The 24221-nt window shown below is 40.8% G+C and overlaps 1 protein-coding gene across 9 annotated transcripts in view; it reads left to right on the forward strand.

Annotated features, from left to right (window-relative positions):
* Window positions 1-24221, forward strand: part of SIL1 (SIL1 nucleotide exchange factor) — a 256886-nt gene that overhangs the window by 149755 nt on the left and 82910 nt on the right. For all 9 annotated transcript variants that reach the window (XM_044780572.2, XM_014853836.3, XM_070518153.1 and 6 more), the window contains one exon: window positions 20729-20849. In XM_044780572.2, coding sequence (XP_044636507.1) covers window positions 20729-20849 — 121 coding nt within the window. The remainder of the gene's footprint in view (window positions 1-20728; window positions 20850-24221) is intronic.

The raw sequence follows: 24221 nt of genomic DNA on the forward strand, positions 1-24221 counted from the left end.
TGTGTATATACATCTTCTTTATCTGTTCATCCATTGACGGTGCTTGGGTTGCTTCCACATATTGGCTATTGTGAATAATGCTGTGATGAACATAAGAATACATAAATCTCTTTGAATTGTTGATTTCATATTCTTTGGATAAATAGTAGTAGGATAGCTGGATCATATGGTATTTCTATTTTTAATTTTTTGAGGAATCTCCATATTGTTTTCCATAGTGGCGACACTAGTTTGCATTCCCAGTAGCAGTGTATGAGAGTTCCCTTTTCTCCAGATCTTCTCCAACACTTGTTATTTCTTGTATTGTTAATTATAGCCATTCTGATGAGTGTGAGGTGCTATCTCATTGTAGTCTTGATTTGCATTTCCCTAATAATTAATGATGTTGAACATCTTTTCATATGCCTGTTAGCCATCTATATATCTTTGGAGAAATGTCTGTTCATATCCTCTGCCCATTTTTTGATCAAGTTGTTCATTTTTGTTGTTGTTGAGTTGAATGAGTTCTTTATATATTTTGTAACTTAACCCCCTATCGGATATGTGATTTGTAAATATTTTCTCCCAGTTGGTGGATTGTCTTTTCGTTTTGTTCATGATTTCCTTTGCTGTGCAGAAGCTTTTTAATCTGACGTAGTCCCATTTGTTAATTTTTTCTTTTGTTTCCCTTGCCTGAGCAGACATGGTATTCAAAAAGATATGCTAAAAGTGATGTCAAGGAGTGTATTGCCTATATTTTCTTCTAAGAGATTTACGGTTTCAGGTCTTACATTCAAGTCTTTAATCCATTTTGAGTTAATTTTTGTGTATGGTGTAAGATAATGGTCTACTTTCTTTTGCGTGTGGCTGTCCAGTTTTCCCAGCACCGCTTATTGAAAGGACTCTTCTTTCTCCATTGTGTGTTCTTGGCTCCTTTGTCAGAGATTAGCTGTCTATAGATGTGTGGTTTTATTTCTGGGGTCTCAGTTCTGTTCCATTGATCTGTGTGTCTGTTTTTGTGCCAGTTATCGTACTGTTTTGATTACTGTAGCTTTGTGATATAATTTGAATTCAGAGTATGTGATCCCTCCAACTTTGTTCCTTTTTTTTTTATCTCAGGATTGCTTTGCCATTTGGAGTCTTTTATTGTTCCGTATAAATTTTAGGATTCTTTGTTCTATTTCCATGAAGAATGTCATTGGGATTCTGATTGGGGTTGGATTGAATCTGTAGATTGCTTTAGGTAATATGGAGTTTTAACAATGTTTATTCTTCCAATCCATGAGCATGGAATATCTTTCCATTTCTTTATGTCATCTTTGATTTCTTTAAATAACGTCTTACAGTTTTCAGTGTATAGGTCTTTCACCTCCTTGGTTAAATTTATTCCTGGGGGGCCCACCTATGGCGCAGTGGTTAAGTGCTCATGTTCCACTTTGGTGGCCCAGGGTTTGCCAGTTCGGATCCCTAGTGCAGACCATGGCGCTGCTTGGCAAGCCATGCTGTGGTAGGCATCCCACATATAAAGCAGAGGAAGATGGACATGGATGTTAGCTCAGGGCCAGTCTTCCTCAGCAAAAAGAGGAGGATTGGCAGTAGTTAGCTCAGGGCTAATCTTCTTAAAAAAAAAACCCAAAAAACCAAACAAACAAAAAAAATGGGGCCAGCCCCGTGGCCCAGTGGTTAAGTTCACATGCTCTTCTTCAGTGGCCCAGGGTTTCGCTGGTTCAAATCTTGGGTGCAGACATGGCACTGCTCATCAGACCATGCTGAGGCGGCATCCCATATGCCACAACTAGAAGGACCTACAACTAAAAATACACAACTATGTACTGGGGGGCTTTGGGAGAAAAAGGAAAAAAAATTTATTCCTAGGTATTTTATTCTTTTTGTTGTGATTGTAAATGGGATTGTATTCTTGACTTCTCTTTCTGCTATTTCATTATTAGTGTATAGAAATGCAACTGATTTTTGTAAGTTGATTTTGTACCCTGCACCTTTGCTGTAGTTCTTGGTTATTTCTAATAGTTTTCTGGTGGGTTCTTTAGGGTTTTCTGTATATAGAATCATGTCATCCTCAGTGAGAGTTTTGCTCCTTCTTTTCCAGTTTGAATTCCTTTTATTTCTTTTTCTTGCCTGATTGCTCTGGCCAAAACTTCCAGTAGTATGTTGAATAGGAGTGGTGAGAGTGGGCACCCTTGTCTTGATCCTGTTCTCAGAGGAAGGGCTTTCAGTTTTTCACTGTTTAGTATTATGTTGGCTGTGGGTTTATCAAATATGCCCTTTATTATGTTGAGGTACTTTCCTTCTATACCCATTTTATTGAGAGTTTTTATCATAAATGAATGTTAGATCTTGTCAAATGCTTTCTCTGCGTCTATTGAGATGATAATGTGATTTTTATTCCTCTTCTGTTAATGTGATGTATCACATTGATTGATTTGCAGATGTTGAACCATCCCTGCATCCTTGGAGTAAATCCCACTTGATTGTGGTGTGTGATCCTTTCAATGTATTGCTATATTCGATTTGCTAATATTTTATTGAGGATTTTTGCATGTGTATTCATCAGCAATATTTACTTGTAATTTTCTTTTTTTGCATTCTCCTTGTCTGGTTTTGGTATCAGGATTATGTTGGCCTTGTAGAATGATTTAGGAAGCATCCTGTCCTCTTCAATATTTTGGAATAGTTTGAGAAGGATAGGTATTAAATATTCTTTCAATGTTTGGTAGAATTCACCAGAGAAGCCATCTGGTCCTAGACTTTTGGTTTTTGGGTGGTTTTTGATTACTGTTTCAATCTCTTGTGATTGGTCTATTCAGATTCTCTATTTCTTCTTGTTCAGTTTTGGGAGGTTGTATGATTCTCAGAATTTATCCATTTATTCTAGATTATCCAATTTGTTGGCATATAGCTTTTCATAATATTCTCTTATAATTGTTTGTATTTCTGTGGTGTCTGTTGTAATTTCTCCTTTTTATTTCTGATTTTACTTATTTGAGTACTCTCTTTTTTTCTTAGTTAGTCTGGCTAACAGTTTGTGAGTTTTGTTTATCTTCTTAAAGATCCAGCTCTTATTTTCGGTGATCCTTTCTGTTGTTTTTTTAGTCTCTATTTCATTTATTTTTGCTCTGATTTTTATTATGTCCTTCCTCCTACTGACTTTTTGCTTTGTTTGTTCTTCTTTTTCTACTTCTTTTAGGTATAGGGTAAGTTTACTTGAGATTTTTCTTGCTGCCTTATTTCCCAACATAGGGTCTATCTTTGAGAATATTCCATGTGCACTTGAGAAGAATGTGTATTCTGCTGTTTTGGCATGGAATGTTCTATTATATCTATTAAGTCCATCTGGTCTAGTGTTTCATTTAAGGCCTCTCTTTCCTTGTTGACTTTCTGTCTGAATGATCTGTCCATTGATGTAAGTGGGGTGTTGAGGTCCCCTACTATTATTGTGTTGCTGTCAGTTTCTCCCTTTAGGTCTGTTAAGAGTTGCTTTATGTACTTTGGTGTTCCTGTGTTAGGTGCATATATTAATAAGTATTATATCTTTTTGGTGGAATGTCTCTTTTATCATTATGTAATTCCCATCTTTGTCTCTTATTATCTTTTTATGATGAAGTCTGCTTTGTCCGATAAAAGTATGGCTACTCCCACTTTCTTTTGCTTGCCTTTTGCTTGGAGTATCATCTTCCATCTCTTCACTTTGAGCCTATGTTTGTCTTTAGACCTGAGATGTGGTGCCTGGAGGTAGCATATTATTGGGTCTTGTTTTTTAATCCAGCCAGCCACTCTGTGTCTTTTAATTGGTGAATTCAGTCCTTTACATTTAGAGTGATTATTGATATATGAGGGCTTAATACTGCCATTTTTATCTCTTGTTTTCCTGTTGTCCTATGTTTCCATTGTTTCTTTTCCCTTGTATTTCTGAGTGCCATTCAGTTTGGTGGTTTTCTGTGATGGTTTTCTCTTTATTTATGGTTTGTGGCTCTAGTCTGATTTTTTATTTTGTGTTTACCATGAGGTTTGTATAAACGATCTCATAAATGAGATAGTCCATTTTCTGATAGCTTCATATCTCAAATAGCCTACGCAGGTTCCATCCCTTTCCTTTCCTTCCCTTCTATGTTTTTGGTGTCACAAATTACTCTTTTTTGTGTTGTGAGTTTGTGACTAAATTGCAGTGTTTATAATTGTTTTTGATTCTATCTTTCCCTTTATCTTTTGTGTTATAATTAGGTATTTGCTAACCTATTTTGATAGAGAGCTGCAATTTTCTGATTTTGTCTATTTTTCTCCTTGCTCAAAGCTTTGTAAACCTTTGCCTTTTTGTCTCAGGTAGGAAACTTCATCATTTCTTGTAAGGCAGGTCTAGTGGCAGTGAATTCCCTCAGGTTTTGTTTATCTGGGAAAGCCTTTGTTTCTCTGTCATATTGAAGGATAATTTCATTGAGTAGATTATTCTTGGCTGATAGTTGTTGTTGTCTTTCAGTATTTTGAATATATCATTCCATTCTTTCCTAGCCCGTAAGGTTTCTGCTGAGAAATTCGCTGAAACCCTGATGGGGGTTCCTTTGTAGGTTATTTTCTTCTGTCTTTCTGCCCTTAACATATTTTCTTTGTCATCAACTTTTACCAGTTTTAGTTTTATATGCCTTGGAGAAGGTCTTTTTGCACTGATGTAATTAGGAGTCCTATTGGCTTCATGTACTTGTATGTCCAGTTCTTTCCCCACATTTGGGAAGTTCTCAGCTATTTGTTTTGAACAAGCTCTCTGCTCCTTTCTCCCTTACGTCTCCCTCAGGGATACCTCTAATCCTCATGTTACTTTTCCTAATTGAGTCTGATATTTCTTGAAGAATTTCTTAATTTTTTTTGAATCTTAGTTCTCTCTCCTCCTCCTCCTGAAGCATTTCTAGGTTTCTATCTTCGAGGTTACTAATTCTCTGCTCTATAAGGTCTACTCTATTTTTTATGGTTTCTACATTATTTCTTATCTCATTCTGTTCTTCATATCAGAATTTGTTTGGTATTTTTTAGAGCTTCAGTCTCTTTGTTGAAGTATTCCTTCTGTTCATTCATTTTATTCCTGAGCTCATTGAACTGTTTTTGAGTTTTCTTGTAATTCATTGAGTTTCTTTATTATAGCTATTTTGAATTCTCTGTCTGTTAGATTGTAATCTTCTGTGACTTCAGGTTTGCTTTTGGAGAGTTGTCATTCTCCTTCTGTTGTGCACTGTTACTGTAGTTCTTCATGGTGTTTGATGAATTGATCCTCTACCAGAGCATTTGTGGTAATCACTTTTTCTTATTTGGGTACAGCTTTGGTTACTTTGGTTCTAGTCACCTGGGTCTCATGTTCCTCCACTGGCTCTCCACAGGGTTGGATGCTGCTGTCCTGTGTACCACCTGTGCTGCTGTTCCCTGGTTGTCTTGGGTCCTGGTTGTGCTGCTGCCTGGAGTGCTGGGTTCATAGATGTCACTGTTGCTGGTGGGGGCCTGAGGTCCCGGGGGCTTGTATGCAGCCCCCACCGCTGGTGGAGCTGGTGTCAGGGTTGCCACCACTGGGGGCTGGATCACTGATTATGATGTGATTCCTGATGCTTCTGGTTGCAGATTCCACCTGCCACTGCTGGTGGGGGGCAGGGACTGATTTTCTTTTCCTGCCCCATCTGCTCATAGTCATGCTGGTCAGGCCACTCTGCATTTGTGCAGGTCAGGCTGCAGCCACTCAGTGGGTCATGCTCACATGGGCAGGGCTGCCACTTAGCAGAGAGTGCTTGTATGGGCAGGGCCACTGTAGCTTGGTGGGCTCTCTTGTGGGCTGGCCTAACACCGCTTTGCAAGTGTTTGGGTGTGGCCTGGCTGCCCCCGCCTCCACTCAAAGTTGTGCTGGTCACTGCATGAGGATCCACATCCTGGTTCACTGCTGCCCAGGACACCAAGGGGGCTGCTCTCCAAGTTCCACTGCTTCCCAGGGGTCCAGTCCACCCACTTTCAGATGTATAGCTGCATAGATCTCTCAGACGTCCTGTTGTGCTGTGAGGGAATCTTCTGTTGGTTAATGGATGTCTGATTAGTCATAACTTAGAGGGGAGAGACAAAGAGAAGAACTCACTCCGCCATGATGCTGATGTCACCAATGCTGAGTCTGTTTTTATGTAGGGATTTGGATAGACTAAAAGCTATGCTGCTGCCGCATTAACATAAATGTTCTTTAAAAAGCAATCATTTGCAACATGTTCTTTTTGCTTAGTTTTAATCATCTTTTTATGTCAGTACAAGTTTAACCTCCTTGTTGAACTATTGTATTCCATTGAAGGGATATGCTATATTATGTAACAGATGCCCTACTGATGGATATTTGTGTTGTTTCTCATTTTTAATAATTATTGAAATGCTGTAATGAGCATTCTGTCCATACATCATTATGCACTTCTATGAATGACCCTATTGGATAAATTCCTAGAAATGGAATCTGCTGGGTCAAATGTAATGAACAGTTACAATTTTAATAAATCTTGCCAAATGCCCAAAAGCATTGCACTAATTTATATCCTTACCTACAGTGTATTAGAATGCCTGTTGCTGTGTGGCCTTACCAATATTGGCCTGCAGGCTCTCCGAGGTATGCATATTTATACGTGTTTTTGGAGAGTGATTTATAAACCACTGTAACAAACTGGTGAAAGCTATGGACCTTCTCAGAAAAATGTAATTGTATACTTAAATATTTCACATACAATTTCAAAGTCTTCACCAACTGATCTCAGGTGACATAGTTCTTATTGTTGCCTTCCTAACTACCAGCTCTCTCTTGCTTCTGCTTTGTGGACTTGGAAGCACTTGAAAGTTTAAGGATAAAGAGCAGTCGTAGAGCTATGACCAATAGTTCATCCACCAAAGCATGTGTCAGAGGTGTTAATACTCTGAAGTTCACAATGAAGTTTGATGTGTGTGGTTTACTAACAGTTAAGAGCTAAACCATGCTTCTCTCTCATTCTATTTTGATCTCTTGCTCTGTTTCTGTTTGTGCAGTTCTTAGTCTTTATCTACCTCTCTCTCATTTTCCTTATAGGTTGAGGAGTGATACTGTGGAATTAAAGCACTTTTAAAAATACGTGTTGTAATTAGTAAATTAAGTTTTATTTTACCCTGGCCCCAAGTTAAAGACTGTCTTTGCACCAGTGCTTCCCTCTGCCCCACATTTCAGAAAGAGGAAAGTGTTTGCATTTCTTCCCATAAATCTCACTTGTCTTTGTTTTGTAACATATACACAATGGACATTTACTATATATCAGGCATTCTGTTGAGCAATGTAAGGAATATAAAGATGTCCTGACTTCAAGGGGAATATAACCTAATAGGGAAAATTTGACAAATATATTTTTATAGGCTTGCTTCCCTCACTAGACCAGTGATTTCCTCCATGTCTCATTCTTGATTTCCCTAAAACCTGGCATATCATAGGTGGTCAGTAAATGCCTGTTTAATGAGTAATAAGAACCCAAACAAGTAAGAGAAAATGAATAGAGGAAGTACCATTAGAGAAGAAGAAGCAGGACACTCTGGAGATTGAAAGGAAGGAGGACAATATATAAAACTGGATGGAGTTGTTCGAGGTAGGCCATTAAAAAATGGATTTGAATTTGACAGGCTAAAAGCAAGGAAAGAGGCAGTATCAAGGACCAAGGAAAGCATGGGGTGAAAGTTTGGTCAGAGCATGGGGTACCTGTGGATGAGGGGAGATAAAGCAGAGAATATCAGGCAGGGACCTTATTGGATTAGGTGGGCCTGGAACACTAGCAGGGGTATTGGTACTTTGGAGGATAGCTGCAGAGGGTTCCTGGACCCAATTCCAATCTGTATGCGTGTGTGTGTGTAGGCTTCCCCACATCCACAAGCAGTTCTCAGATGCCAGCAGGGACCCAATAATGCAGCTGAATTCTGATACTATCGCTCTGGAGGTAGAATCAGATTCCACAAGGCTCAGTCCCACAAGACTGCCCTCCACTTCAGACACCAGCTGCAAGTACAGGTTGTTACCCGTACTTCTGACCGACTGGCTATCAATCAAAGATTCCCACGACCCCTCCTCAGGTTCCATTAATTTGCTAGAATGCTCACAGAACTCAAGAAACCCTGTTTATTCACTAGATTACTGATTTATTATAAAGAATCCTAAAGGATATGAATCAACAGCCAGATGAAGAGATACATAGGGTGAGTTTCCGAACAAAGGAGCTTCTGACCTCGTGGAACTTGGGGTCCAGCAAGATGGCACATGGTAGAAGCATTCTGGTTCCCCAGTGTGGAAGCTCTCTGTAAAGAGTCTGAGGAGCTGTCCTTTTTGGGTTTTTTGGAGGCTTTGTTACGTAGTCGTGATTGACTAAGTTCTTGGCCATTGGCAATTGATTAAACCTCAAACCCCACCCTCCCCTCCCTGGAAATCATGAGGTGGGACTGAAGGTTCCAATCCTCCTATCACAGGGCTGGTTCTCCTGACAACTAGCCCTCACTTTTGGGTGGGGTCCAAAAATCACTTCATTCATGTAACAGAACACATCTTTATCACTCTCATCACTTAGGAAATTCCGAGGTTTTTGGGAGCTGTGAGCCAGGAAGTGTAGACTAAGACCAAGTATATTGAGAAATATATCTTTGGTAATCTGAATGACCAAAGATATATTTCTTATAAATCACAATAAAGCAATAGCAAAGAACCACTGAAGGGTTTTAAGAAAGGAAGTGCCGACAGAGTTGTCCTTTAGGGGTGCTTTGCCTGGCTGCAAGGGCAGGAGGCATGGCACAAGGAGGGATCATGTACCTTTTTCTTGGAGATTAGATCTCACGATCTCCTAATGTTCCTTCTAGCTCAGGATGCTGGTGTCTCTGGAGTTGTGAGGGATTTGCCTTCTCTTTTATAAATTTGAAATGGGAGGTGTAAAGAAGGATGTCTTGGAGATGGCTTTTTGGGAGCTGATTTCTATCAAAGGGGATCCAGACAAGAAGTACTCAGTTGGGAGTGAATCCACTCGTGAGTGGGAGGGAACATCAAGGCCAGAACTTCAAGCACTACCTGGGTCCCTGTAGGGCAGTTGAAAGTGTGTAGCGAGTAGAGTGTATATAATCAAGTGACAGTTGCAAAGTTCACATTAGGTGCTCAGGATTGGGAGCATTAGGGGGTGGCACAGCTAGGGGCAGCATCAGCTGTTGTGACAACGGGGTGGAGTTATGGAACAGGCTACTTGTCGGAAGTATACACATCAGCAGGTTTGCTGGAGTGCCCACTTTGTGCTCAGTGGCCTGGAACATTTAGGCTTCCTTGCCCATGCTTAGGTGGGCACCTGCCAGCATAGTCCCCTGAGGAGCAGGAAGCCAGAGCAGGGTGGCTGCCTGTATAAGCTTTATGGTGCATTGTTGCAAAACTGGCTTAAGCCTGTGATTGAGTTAAGTTTGTCAGGAAGCCTGAAACCCTTCTCCCTTTTTGCTGGCTGGCATTGTTCTCATTTAAGTCCTCCCCACGTTTGCCTAAGTTATGCTGCTGGATATAGCCTCTTTGATTTCTGTTCTGATGTCTTGGGGAATGGAACAGAGACTGCCCAATCTTAAAAAGATTTGGTTTGTCTGCTGGTGGCCTCAGCCAGGGAAGGCTGTGCTGGGTTTTTTCAATGTGGCTCATTTGCTATCCTCTCAATTTGGATGCCCTGAAGGCTTCATTGTTATTGAACTGTTTGCAGCCTTAATAAGGCAGTCTGACATGAAAATTCTACAAAAATCGTGTACTCTCCTCTACAGAACTTGATCAGGTATATGCTGAGAACTATTAACAGTAAGTCTGACCATCTACCATGGCACTGGTCCCTGTCTCATAGCTGAGAAAACTGAACAAGTCACAGGGAGGCAAGAGCCAGGCAAACACCATTATTAAAAGCTCTCTGGAGTCAACCCTATGCATCCTGCATGTATTATCTCCTACTCCTTACAGTGAACTCCTCATGAACTCTATGAAGTTGGTACTCTGAGCCCCATTCTGTATGTGGGCCACAGAGGTTATTTTCCCAATGTCTCAGAGCTATTAAGTAGTGGAACTGGACCTGGAATCTGGGTCTTCCTTAGTATGTGCCCTCTACCACTGGCCTGGACAACTGCCCAGGTCACCCAAATGCTAGAGGCTGTAGCTCCTTCTGCCGAAACTAGCAATGCAGGTGAAGAAAGCAAAGCACAGCACTAGTTAGTAGGTCTCTTAATACTGATGATCCAAAACTTTCAGCTAAGAGGCAATGAATTGAGGTCGTCATTACACTTTGATAGGTGAAAGAAGGCTCAGGTGACCTCACTTTGTTGTTCAAGTCACCTGTGTTTAAGGGAGGCCTTCCTGAAATGGGAGGGCAAGGACTTGGGACTAGTTGTTTCCTTGACTGGCTTCTCTACACTGTATCTCTGGCTCCATCTGCCTCTTTTCCTGTTCTGATTTGCATTCTGTCCCCTCCTCCCTCAAAAAAATAGAGATTTAGGAGTCCTATCTTTTAGAGCTAATCTGCAGAGAAATTCTGCCCTAGGAATTTTACTCCATTCACACTTATGGATTTCCTCTCTTTCTACTGCAGGGAGCCTCCACACCAAGGGACTTTTGCAGCAGGCACTGGGGAAATTATAGAGGTCAGGAGTAGCTGATACTGTTTTGAAATAATTCGTAGAACCCTGTTTGGCCGTGGAGGTAACAAGTGCTGTAAAAGAGAACAAATAGAGCCAATTATGATGTCAGGATCCTTGGGGACTAATGGGGTGGGGCGAAATAAAGATTAAAAATTAAAGTGCAATATCCTGGCACTTTGCCGTTTTAACCTCCTTATTAAATTATGACTTCTGTTTGAGGAAAATAAATGAGAACAAAGGGTATGTTTAGAATATAATCTTTGTGTTTTAAATTTGACTAATGAGTGGTTTTAGCACTTTGATTTGGTTCTCAGTCAACCTGTCTTCAAAGTGTCAATTAACCAATAAATATTATGAAAAACAAGAGTCAGAAATGGTTGCCACTCTTGCTAATAAGCTGCTAATGAAATTGTGCCTGGGTGGGAAATGCAGGCTCTCTGGAATCCCCAAGAGTCTTCTCCAGAAAATGAGCAGTAGTGAAGCTAAGCCCCTGACCCCTCGGAAACCGGCACATTTAACTCCTTCAAGTCCAATTTGCCATTTTTTCCCTTCTCATTGTTTTAAAGTTCCAACCTGTTTCTACTGACAGATCTTGTCCTCACTGAAGAATCAAGACCAGCAGTGTATCCCAGACGTCAGGAGCAGCAAGAAAGACTCAGGAAGCTGAGCTGAAGGAAATTAGATCCTTTCCCCTCCTCATTATTAAGTGAAGCTCATCACCAGTATTTCATGGTTAACTTCAATTATAGTGAGACTTTTAAAAATGTGATTTTATTTGACTCAGTAATTCCCAAGTGGGTTTAGAAAGCTGGAAGGAGTGTAGCTGTGCTGCAGTTTATTTCAGCTGCCTGGACTTTGGTCTCTTGGTGATTCCTTTCCTCTCCTAATTTTCCAGAGCCTTTTCTCAGTCTCCTCACCCCCAACACATAGGCATACACATGTGCACAACTGCAAATAGATTGAAGTCTGAATATATGCAAGATTTTGTAGGGTTGAGATAGTGGGGGTGGGGTGGGGAGTATATCTTAAAAAAAGAGAAATGGCAGGAACTAGTAGACCATAGTAGTCAAAAGGGTTATTAAAAACTGGATTCCCAGCATGGGTGTAAAAACCTGAATGTTCTGATTAATGGGCTGTCTTATACCTATTAGTCTCACTTACTGGGTCTTCTTCTAAACTAGAGAGGAACATGGGACACATTTTGAGTAGAGATAGAAGGGGCACAAAGGCTAAGACAGGTCCAGGATGCCCCTTGTGGGTCCTGGGTGAAAGTAGCCCCTCTGCCCCTTCTGTTCTGTTCTTCTTTATTCTGTCCCTGGCTTTATTAAATTTTGGGGTCTGCCAGCAACCCTGGGCTGGTGGGAGGAATCACTGCATGTGCTTAAAGGTTGTCCTTTTGAGGGAAGGAGGACTGATAGGGCCATGATAAGATTCCTAGTTTTTCTGGTTAAAATACTATCATCCCATTCTACTGTCTCATTCCTCCTATTCCCTACCCATTCCCCTGGTTCATGCTTTATTATCACTGATTAGGTCAAGTATAATAGCTTTCCAACTGGCCTCCTTGCTTCTTTTCTCCCTGTTTTATATACTGAGCTCCAAATGTTTCAAAGGGGGTTACTCATTGCCCCCTAAATAAGCCCACTTCTTTGCTTGTTCTCTGAAGGCTGTTCTCTGGACTTGGAACTCTAGATGTTGTTACTTTTCTTCCTCATTTACTTCATACTCCTCAGTGGCAGTGATTGATCTTGTTCACGTGGTACCCTTCCCAGTACCAAATACAGCAAGTGGCCCTCAGTAGGTGTGCAGTAAGCGTGGTAGAAAGAATGCCTAGAAGAGAGCAGACTCTTGCCCAATCCTCAATGAATGCTTGCTGTCCAGCCAGTTATGGAAAGAGGATTACTGTGTCCTAGATATAGTTCCTTTGAGCCTTTGTCCTGATGGCTATTCAGAGTACCTCTCTGTAATACAGGAAATCTTCTAAGTAGCATTGCTAGTCCTTGTCCTTGAAGAGGACTGCTCTTGTGAATTTTTTATCTAGAGGTTGGTGACCAGCTGTCATCTGTCCTCCTTGAGGGCTGGGAAGGAGACTTTGGTTAGATCACAGCAGATGAGATTTTGAAGGGTGGCTCTGGAGGGTGGTGGGAGCTGTCAGGGTAGCTGTTTCATTAGGGAAACTGTGGAGTCTCTTGTTCTGAGGGGCTTTAATGCAGGTGAGGGACATCGGCCCATGCTTGGAAGCCATGCCAGAGAACACTTCTCAGGCCCTTCCCAGATTCTAGATTCTGTGACTCAAAGTGAAAAATCAGTTTGGAGAATATTTTTATTTTTTCTCATTTCCTCATTGTTTTGTCCTTTTAGAAAATGCATAAATATAACTGCAGTCCAGACTGGTTCACTATATGCTTTGCTGTTTATAAAACAGTCTCCATTTGTGTTTCCCTGCCAAAAATAATAACATTAAGCATTGGGTCAGCACCCTAGGGAGGTTTGTGCACATTTTTTTTGTTACTGGTTCAGTTCAAGTCCTGCTTTGGAGACAGGATAGATGCTCATTTGTGTGAGTCAGGGATCTTGCCAGAACTTGTCTGGGGGTTTTGAATAAAAAAGCTGGAGGAGAGGGCTGTGGTAGTCATGGCAACCGGGCCTGTAAAGTCTCAGCTCTGACCAGCCCTGGTTAGGAGCTTGGGGGCCCCAGTGAGGTGAGTGGCTTTGCTTCCTGTTCCACATTTCTCCTATTCCCCCTGGTCTGGGGAATGGGGGCCAGGGGCTGGCATTCAAGCTGACCTTTCTGGAGGCCTACTGTGTGCCTGGAGCTGAGCCTGAGCTGTGGGCTCAAGTGATTGGTCCCTGCCCTTCAGAAATGCAGCATAATCAGGGATTTTTACTCATTAAACATGCCTACAGGACTTGATAAATAAAATGTCTTTGTTTCATCCTGGTTGACATTTACCTTTTTGGGGCTGTGTTTCCTGAAACACTTTTTTCTTCTGAGCACTGACACAGTGTTTTCTCATTTGTTCTTCATAACAATCTAACACATTAGGAAAAGCAGACATGATAGTTTTCATTTGACACATAAGGGCATGAAGATTCAGAAACAAAAAGGAATTTGGCTAAATTCACCCAGCCCTCAAAGACAGAGCTGAGTGGGTAGCAGAGTTCCAGGGATCATGGTCGCATGGCCAGCTCTCGTGTGAACAGGCCATGCCAGGGCAGCACTTGATTTTCTGCCATTGCATCCAGGTATGACTTGAAAGAGCCTAGAAGTCCCTGGAGGGTGAGGTTTCTGGCAGGGGCCTACAGACGACACCCAATACCTCTTACCCCTCCCAAAGCTGTGTAACTACCAAGGCATCTGATCCCAAGGCAAAAACGAGAGCACTGCAGCATCCATCTCAGCTGGCCCTGTCTCCTCTGAAGCAGGGCAGTCAGGCTGCACAGAAGCCGCACTATGGGCACTACCCGAGGAGCACCCTGTCACTGTGAGTCTAGGAGGGGCAAGTTTCTAATCACTGAGCATTGGGATGAATTGGGACAAAGACATGAGTCAGGCAAAATTTGTCGATAGGTGAAACATCTTTTCCAATAGTCACAAATTGGCTGTGGGCTGAATTCCATTTATAGATGTGTTTTGTTTGGCTTTTATATTTTAAAGTTTGAGTGCTTTTAGAAGGGGCATTTTTCTCAGCCCTCACCACTCCCTGTTGTCTTATAGATGGCCCTCCTTACTCATCTCTCATATTTGCCTGCCTCCCATGGGTGCTGGAGTTGACTTCTACCTCTTGGTATTATTTCTTACCTGCCCTTCACAGAGGTTCTTCTTGCCCAGGTGCTTCATGGCCTCAGGCTTTCTTGGCCATTTTCTTCTTTCCACCCGGCCCAGAACTGTCCTTCTGGGGCTGTGTTTGAGCTCTGAGCTTAGCTCTCTTTCCTGGCCCCTAGAAATACTTGCTGTCATCTTGGACTGTATCTGATAAACTAACTGCTGTTCTGGGATTCAAAGGGAGAGGGTACTGCTTTATCCAAAGAAATGAATTTTTTAAACAACTTTATTGAGATAAAATTTATATTCCATAAAATTCTCTCATTTAAAGCTACAATGGGAATAATTCTAAAATGTTGGTAGAGTAGATGGGTGGTTTCCAGACTATGGTGTTTCATGGAGCAGAAAAACTTTAAAAGAAAATTTGGGGGACCAAAGGCCAACTTTTTTACTTTGTTGAGTTAAGAGCCTTAACATGGAAACAGCCCACCATCATCCATCATCATTGTTATATCATTTTATAAAAGGACATTTTAACACTAAAAAGATGGAAACTATGTAATTTCAGAAAAAAGAGCTATTCTTTATACTGAACACTTAACTTCCTTGTTTCAGGACCATTGGAGTGAATTGCCACAATAAACAAACTACCTTAAAACTCAGTTTAAAACAGCAGTAATTTCTTTTTGTATAGCTCTGTTTTAGAGCTATAGTAATAGTTCACATACCCTTCAGATGCCCGCCAAATAAACAATTAAATCAACCAGGATGTACAGGAGTGGGAACCACAAAATGAAATACAGACACTAACAAATTAACCAAGTATTACAAATTAATAACATAATCATATTATCAGGGGCTGGAAAGAAAAGAACTAACCTAAGTGACTTTGTGCAATGATATCTTGAGTAGATACTATAAACTAAAGACAGATAGTACTGTAAAACTAAAGACAAAAGTACTGTGTATAAATAATGTAATCTAGTTTGGTAAATGTATTTCTCATAGGGGTATGGGCTAGCAATTTTGAAACTACTTTATATGTATAGTAGAATTGAACAGTAAATATGTATGTATATGACAGATAACAAGAGCCAGGTTACTCACTGTTGGAGAAAGAAGTTACAAATAAAGTGGGAAAGTTACAAATAACTCTGTGACATTAGATTGGAATTGGAAATATCAGTATAAACTTCTAGCTTTTTTTTTTTTTGAGGAAGATTAGCCCTGAGGTAACTACTGCCAATCCTCCTCTTTTTGCTGAGGAAGACTAGCTCTGAGCTAACATCTGTGGCCATCTTCCTCTACTTTATATGCGGGACGCCTACCACAGTATGGCTTTTGCCAAGTGGTGCCATGTCTGCACCCGGGATCCAAACCGGCGAACCCCAGACCACCAAGAAGTGGAACGTGTGAACTTAACCACTGTGCCACCTGGCTGGCCCCTAAACTGCTAGTTTTTAATAGACATACAGACAAATAGATACAGAAATATAGATGTGTATATATGCATATATGTAAACACATAAATAAATTTCTGAGCTCTATCCATTGACAGGGTCTAGAAGCAAGGATACCCTAGTAGTAATGAGCACACCTAGCACCCAGATCTTGGTTTCTAAATACGATTCTTTAATAAGAGAAACTAGGGCTTCTTGAGAAGTAGTTGATTCCAGAACTGGGGAAGGAAAATACAAGATGAACTTGGAACATCTTATGGAACCAGAAAGTAAGGAAATACTTGAAAAAAGAAAATGATGCGGGGAAGGGACTTGTTAAAGGAACACAAGAGCCAACCTGAAGGAATTCTTAATTGCCAAAGTTGAAACAATTTGAGTAACAAAGTAAATAATGATAGTATTGGATTATAAGTCATAGAATAAAATATCCACAAGTCCATAGTGGTATGAATAATTAAATAGGTGGAGGAGTGACAGTTTTGCTTGCAGTGAAATTTCAGTTAATGTGTAAGGAAGGAAGGAAGCAGAAAATTGCCATTCGACCCTCACCACAGTGGTTATTGTTGTAGACGGATTCCTCTAATGGTTTCGTTTGAGGAGAAGAGGGATGATATGTATAATCTCAAAGTATTTCTCCCATTTTCTTTTAACAATTCAGTGTTTTTTAGTATATGCAGAATATTGTACAACCATCACCCTATTTAATTCCAGAACATTTTCATCACCCCAAGAAGAAATCCAATACCCACTAGCAATCACTCCCCATTCCTCCCTTCCCCTAGCCTCTGGCAACCACTAATCTATGTCTGTTGATTTGCCTATTCTGGACATTTCATAGTAGAGGAATCATGATATGTAGCTTTTTGTAGCCATCTTCTTTCACTTAGCGTAATATATTCAAAGTTCATCCGTGTAGTATTCCACAGTATGGATATACCACATTTTGTTTGTTCATGCATCAGTTGATGGACATCTGGGTTGTTTTCACATTTTAGCTATTATAAACAATGCTGCAATGAGCATTCAAGTACAAGTTTTTGTGTAAATATATGTTTTTGATTTTCTTGGGTATATACCTAGGTGTGGAATCACTAGGTTCATGTGGCAATTCCATGTTTAGTTTTTTGAGAAACTGCCAAACCATTTTCCTTAGCTTGGTAGTTGCTGTGATTTTTGTTTACTACAGTAGAACAGCTCAGTAGAGACTACTTTTATTAGTTGATCAAGGCCAGTACCACCAGTAACATATTGACATCATGAACTTTGTAATATGATGTGCTGAGAAGAACACTATATCATTTCTGTGGTGCTTCTGTCAAGGATGTATGACCTCAGTTTAACCATGAGAAGATGCCAGACGGTCCTGAAAAACTGCTCAGTATTCCTCAAAGCTGTTAGAGTCGTGAAACACAAGGGAAGACTGAGAAATTACTGCAGACTACAGAGACTAGGGAGAAATAACAACCAAAGGCCATGTGGTATCCTGGAACGAGAAAAGGACATTAGTGGAAGCACTGGTAGGGTCCGAAAAGGATTTTTAGTTGGGTTAATAGTATTGTTAATTTCCCGGTTCTGATAATTGTCTGTGGCTCTGTAAGATATTAACATTGGGAAAGCCTGTGTATGTGATACATGGAAATTCTCTGCACTATTTTTGCAACTGTTGTGTAAGTTTAAAGGTAGTTCAAAGTAAAAAGTTAAAAAAGAAATCCAGTCTTTTATTCTTACTCACGTGTCTGCAGATCAGCTAGACTTGGCTGACCATGGCTGGACTCACCTGGGCTTGGTTCCATTCTACAGTTTGGGTCCAGGTCTGCTCCATGGGTCTCTCATCCTCCTTGGACCAGAATGCCAGCAGAGCATGGTCTTCTCAGAGTGATGGCAGAATTCCAAAAGACAGGCCAACACACAAGTACATTTCAAACCTCTGTGGCAAATTTGCTAACATCCCACTGGCCAAAGTATGTCACAAGACAGGTCCAAAGTCAAGGGGTGGGAAAGTATGCTCCATCACTAGTAAGAGGGACTGCAAGGTCAGATGGCAAAGGGTGTGGATACAGGCAAGGGGAAGAAAATTGGTGACAACAATGCAGTCTACCACAGATTCCCCGCACCCACCTTGGAAATATAGGAGTTGTTACCTGTATCTTGGCCTGTGATTGAAGTCAGTGACAGAGAGTCCCAAGAGGAGTCAAAATTCATACGATGTGGCCTTGTGTAATTTGGACAGAACTTGTACTTAATATAGACAGAGATTCCTCATGCATGGGTCTGACCCCAGTCTTGAGTCTAAGCCAGTGGTAGGCAAACAGACACTGTAGGCTGCAGGCCTCTTTGCCTTTCTGGATCCCTGTCTTATTTTCTGCCTGTCCCTTTGCCCTCCACCCCCTAATCCAGAACTCTTTACCTGCATGTATCTTGTGACTCTTTGCCTCTGCTCTGCTCCTCTCAAGTGTTCTGATCCCTTCACAGAGGCCCTAGAAGGATGCAGGTCAGATCACTCTCTCTAACTTGGCCTTTTTCCCAGTGGGGTGGAAACATTTGAAATACTATAGTTTCTGCTGCCTCTGCCACTGCTGCTGCCATGGCTGGTTTTGTGTATTTTAAATGAGTGTAACCTGCATTTTAAGTTAATGCTATTGTAGTTGCTCTTGCCCCCTGTGGTGGCTTGTGTGAAGGGAGTAATTTTGGAATTTTCCCCAAATAAAATAAATTGATTCACATTAACATCCTGGTCTCTTCCTTGGCCAGCTTAGCACGATATAACCTGTGATGTTTTGAAACTTATAAAATCATGTACTTTTTTCTTTTCTGTTCCTAATTTTGATCAAAAGTCTGAAAATTCAAAATGCTATTTTTATTATTACTAGTATTAGTGCTGTTACTACTAAAAATAACTACTAACATGATTACTATTTATTATGAATCTACTTGCCCTAGTGGAAATCCTTGTTGGCCTTTCCATACACCTCTAGATCAGCTAGGATTTTCTCTCTTTTGTTTCTAATTTTTCACTCAACAAATGATTATTGAGGCCATGTGATAGGCCCTGAAGATAAAATGGTGAGAATTTATATTAACCAGATAAATAAAAATACTAAAATATAACTGCAGATTGTGGTGAGTGCTATAAAGAAAAGGTTCATGGTACTGTGAAAGCCTTTAGGGGACAGCTGGATCTGGTCTGGGAAAGAGAGGATGCTTCTTAGAGGAAGTGACTCTTAGCTGGGATTGGAAGGATGAGGAGACGGAGGCTGGGGTTAGAAAGAGGATTCTGGGCAAAGGGAACTGCAGGTGGAATGACTCCATGGTAGGAGGGAGCATGGTTCTTTCATGGAATGGGAAAAGACCAGTGTGGCCTAGAGCATGGGGAACGAGGAGTAGACAAGTTTGAAGAGGTAGACAGGGACTAGATACTAACAGGCCTCATTGACCAGTGTGAGGACTTTCATCTTTATTCTAAGAACAGTAGGAAGCCATTAAAAGCAAACCAGGGGAATGACATAGTCAGGTTTGTATTTTGGGGGAAAAATAAATCATTCATTGTAAAGAACAATTGGATTGGGAGGTAGGAGTAGATAGGGGAGGCCAGTTGGAAGGCTATGGCAGTGTCCAGAAAAGAAATGATGATGGTTTGAACAAGAGCAGCAGTGGGGAGAACAGAGAGAATGATATGAATTCAGGAGATATATAGCAGAAAGAATCTCCATGTTTTAGAATAGATTGGATATGAGGGGTGGTAAAATAGAGGGAAAATCAAGGGTGACCTGCTTAGCATTCAGCCAGGAAGCATCAGCAAGGCGGTGCTATCGCCTGACAGGAGAAAGTGGAGTCAAAGTCAAGTGTCAAAGCAGCATCTCTGCTTCTAGACTTCCAGTCTCCTGAGGAGCCCTTTCCCTGAAATTCTCTATCCCTGTGGCCATTAACATTCCTCTGTATTCCTAGAACCTACCACAGTGGCCTGGTGTATAGAAGTTGCTTGGTAAATATCAGTTGCACGAACAAATAAGTACAACATTCCATTTGTAATATGTGATCTTGCACAGTTGCTTTTTAACTACCTGTGGGTAATTTTATACAATGTGCATGGATAGCCCATCCATTTGCAACACTTATTTTCCCAGCTAGTGGATTAGCTTTCTGAGATAGGTGGGTGTAGGTTTTTAGTTTCTCTTGGTTCCAGTCTCTGCCTCCTTGGCTTGCTATATCCTCCTGCCTTCCAATCTTGTCCTTCTTCCTTCTCCTGTCTCAAAACATTTTTAAATGCCACGAATTTTGTGTGTCAAGCTCTGGCCTAGGAGCTGGGGAAATAAAAAAAGAGGAGATAAAGTCCCTTTGCTCAGGGAGGAGAGAGCATCATAGAAGGAGCCTGATTAAATAGATAAGAGTGGTGAAGTGTAAGCTTGCTGGAATGGCAAGCTGTTTGGAGTTCTATGGGAGTGTCAGAGGAGAGGCAGGAAGGGTGTCATGGAGGAGGCAGTAACATGGCCATGTCCTGAAGGGTGAGTAGGTATTTGCCATTCACCTACTGCACATAATAAAAAGGCTTATTATAGTTCAATTTAAAGAAAACAGAATAGCTTAAATATGTAGGTTCTAACTGGGAGACACTGGTCTCTGGATTGCAGATACCCTTTCTCACCTTGCCTCATTCCCTTATTCAATATGGATTATCAAAAGGAGAATATGTGAATGGTGTGTGGGTGTTAGAGAGAGAGAGATGGATGGATGCAGGTAACTGAACACAGCAGAGTCTGGTCTTCATGAACTAATTAAGTCTTGTTGGCTTATTAGCCAACCATTCCATCACTGTGTCTCTCCAAGGACTGTATACCTCATGAACCTTGTCTCTTCTTGGCTTTAGGTCAGGCTGTCCCTGCAGGATCCCATGTGCGGCTGAATCTCCAGACTGGGGCAAGAGAAGTGAAACTCCAAGATGAAGACAAGTTCCGAAATAATTTGAAAGGGTCAAAAAAGGGCAAAAGGTACAGTGTTAACCCTAGGGACTGGGAAGCTGACAACATTGATTTTTGTAGTACTGAATGTAATGACAATATAATGTTTCTTACTCAAACTCATGTGGCTTTTTAAAAAAGTTTGAAATTTAATAGCCTAGAATTTGTGATAAATCTGTCAGGGTTTTATGGAAGTTTACTTCTACAGTATTTGGAAAGAAATAGTTTGCAGAGCAAATTGATACTTTAAAAAAGGCTGTAGGGGGAATGTTTAACCTGCTTTAAAAATGAAGCTATTTTTCCTGGTACTTTAAGAGCACCCCTTTGAATCCCAACAATTAATGTGCTGATTACAGATGAGTCATCTATTCATTAAAACAGCCCTGTTAGGCCTTCTGCTTTGCAGTAATACTTCCTTGGTGAACAATAAAATTGCATTTTAAAGTCTTTAATTCAGACTAACTTTTCCTCTTGTTAGTCCTTATTAAAACAGGGTTTCTTGTAGTATAAAAGTTTTCCAGTGGTAAGAGATTGCCTTATTTTTTAATAACCAGTTTAGATTATTTGATTTTGGACAATTCCTAGTCTCTGTTTGCTGTTCTTTGTCTTGAATTTCCAAGTTTCTTTTGCTTGCTGTTTCCTGCATGAGGGAGAGGGAGGTTGAGGAACAGGATTGCAGGGGCTGCTGGAACTGTGCAGTCTGGAAGGTCAATATAAATACCAGCCATGAAGTTTCATATGCAGGGACCAGCAAATTATGGCCTGTGGCCATACTGGGACTACTGTCTGTTTTTGTATGGCACACAAGCTGAGTTGCTTTTAACATTTTTTAATGGTTGGAAAAAAACAAAAAAGGAATAATATTTCGTGACTTATGAGAATTACGTGAAATTCAGATTTCAGTATCCATAAATAAAATTTTATTGGAACACAGCTATGCTGATTCATTTATGTATTTTCTATGGCTGCTTTCTTGCTACATTGGCAGAGTTGAGTAGTTGGGATAATCACTATAGGCTCACAAAGCCTAAAGTATTATCTGGTCATTACAGATAGTTTCTTGCCCCTGTTCTAATACGTATAAGTATTGGGAATCAATCATGGATTGAGTGCAGTTAGTGTTACTCAGTCCTTGGATTTTTATTATTTTAACAATATTTTGCAGTTAGATATGAAGCAGAAAGTGACTTTAGAGACCCATTTCTTGCCTAAGTCTTTTTCTTAAAACACTAGGCAAGAGGTCATTCAGCCTGTCCATGTGCACCTTCAGTCATGTGGCACTCACAACCCCACAAAGCAGCCTTTTCATATTTGGGCAGTTTTCACTGTTGGAAAATTTGATTTTATATTGTGATAGATAAGATAAGGAGATATTTGTCCTCCTTACAGTCACCCAAAGCTGAGAAGGATCTTTATCTTCCCCCATCTCTCCAGATAGGCCTTTATCTGGAGTGACCCAGGTCGTATGATGATTCCTTCCTCACAAGCATCTAAGAAAAAATCAAGTCTTATTGTTGTAGCTCCTGCCAACCTCTCTCCATCTGCAGCACACATATACACACATATTTCAGTATCTCAAAGTACTTCAGGAAGTCTTTTCTCACATCTAAGCCCTGCCTTATTTTCTAAATAAAAAGTCTGTTTTTTTCTTGGTTTAAGAATATTGAGTTAAGAACTTGATTAATTTTGAGTTTTTATTTGTTAGTTTTAATACTGTGGGAAGTTATTTCTCCAATACCTGACCATAAATCATCAGGAGGAACACTTATTGCTTTGTCTGTTGCTCATATCTTTTTAGAATAGAAAGCAGAGTCATCCATGTGGTCTGTAGCAGACACATCATAACAGAGAAATATACGTCCCCACTCTTGCCTCTTTACTTTTCTCCTTTGGAATGTTTAGAGGACTCTGCCCTGGAGTGGCCTCCAGGATATGCTGGACATGTCCTCTTCCTTCTCAGCATTTATAGCCAGTGGCAAACCTGTCTGAACAGAAGCCCAAAGACATTGACAAGTTGTTGCAGGTGTTCACTGCCTGGAGCTCGGTGAGTTTCTGGCTGCCTTTGCTGGTGACTTCCTCTTCCTGGAGTGGACCTTATCCTGTGCTTCTCTAATTCTACTTCACAGTGTCTTCCTGGCTCTTTAGCATTAGAATGTGAACAGAGGCCAAAGGGCAGGCTAATTTCCAGAATTGTTACAGTGTGTTGCTTATCTACTATTTATTTTGGGGGAAAAGACCCATAGCTTTCCATCAGATTGTCACAGAACTTGGTGATCTCACAGAGTTAAGAGTCACTGGCTAGCTAGAGAGATGAGGATAGTCCATTCAGCCTAATCCATGGCAACCATTCCACTAGTCCTGCTGGATGTGTGACTGGCCACACTGCTACCTAGAGCCACGACGCCTGTGATCTCTAAAGCCTGGGACAAGGCCCCTGACTCTGTCTTGTCCCAGAGGGTTCTCCTGGCACTGCCTGACTTTAGTATACACTTGGCTCCCAGCAGCAGGTTTTCCTCTTGCTTATTTATGGATTAGGCCCTGCCATCTCCACTGATTTTAGTCCACATCCTTGTCTGCATCTCTACAGTACATCTCTCTTTTTGCCTTGGAACAACCAAGCATCTTTGAATCATCCTTTTTTTTTTTGGAGGGATGAAGGACAGTCTACATCCAAGTTGTCCCATCTTGGGTTGAGCACTGACCATGGTACAATATGCTATAGTAGTTAAGGGAGTAGGCCAAGGATAGGACTTTTTACTTGCTCCATTCATTCATTTCACAAAAGACCTATTGAGTGGCTATATTCCAGGCATTGGGGTTACAGTAGTAAACAAAACAGACAAGTTGACGGCCTTATGGAACCTGGCAGGCAGGAAAACAGGTAAATAAACATAGAAGTAAGGTAATTAGAGACTATAATAAATACTAAGGAGGAAATAAACAATGTGATAAGTCTCTGGGGGAGGCCACTTTAGACAGGATGGTTTGGGAAGGCCTCATCGAGATGATATTTGAACTGAGACCTGAAGAATGAGAGGGATTTAGTCAAGCAAAGGGTTAGTTTTATAGGTTTAGAGTTAGAGCATTCCACGGAGAGGGAACAAGAAGAGTCCCTTTGTCAAGGAAAGGCTTTGTCAAGTTCAAGAAACAGAAAAATGATCAGGATGACTAGAGAGTAAGAGAAGGAAGAAGACTAATAGAAATGAGATTGGAGAGGTATGAGGGGCCAGATCATGTGGAGTTTTGAGAAGCATGTTGAGTGTTATTCATTTAACTAGAATTATGATGGAAAGCCATTGGAGGATTCTGGGTGGGAGAGTGATTTAATGTAATGTAGTTTAGCAAGATCACTCTAGTTGCTGTGTGTATGGAGAATAGATTGAAGGTGGACAAAAGAAGCAG

This window comes from Equus asinus, chromosome 9 (assembly GCF_041296235.1).
Source record: "Equus asinus isolate D_3611 breed Donkey chromosome 9, EquAss-T2T_v2, whole genome shotgun sequence".
Lineage (NCBI taxonomy): Eukaryota > Metazoa > Chordata > Mammalia > Perissodactyla > Equidae > Equus > Equus asinus.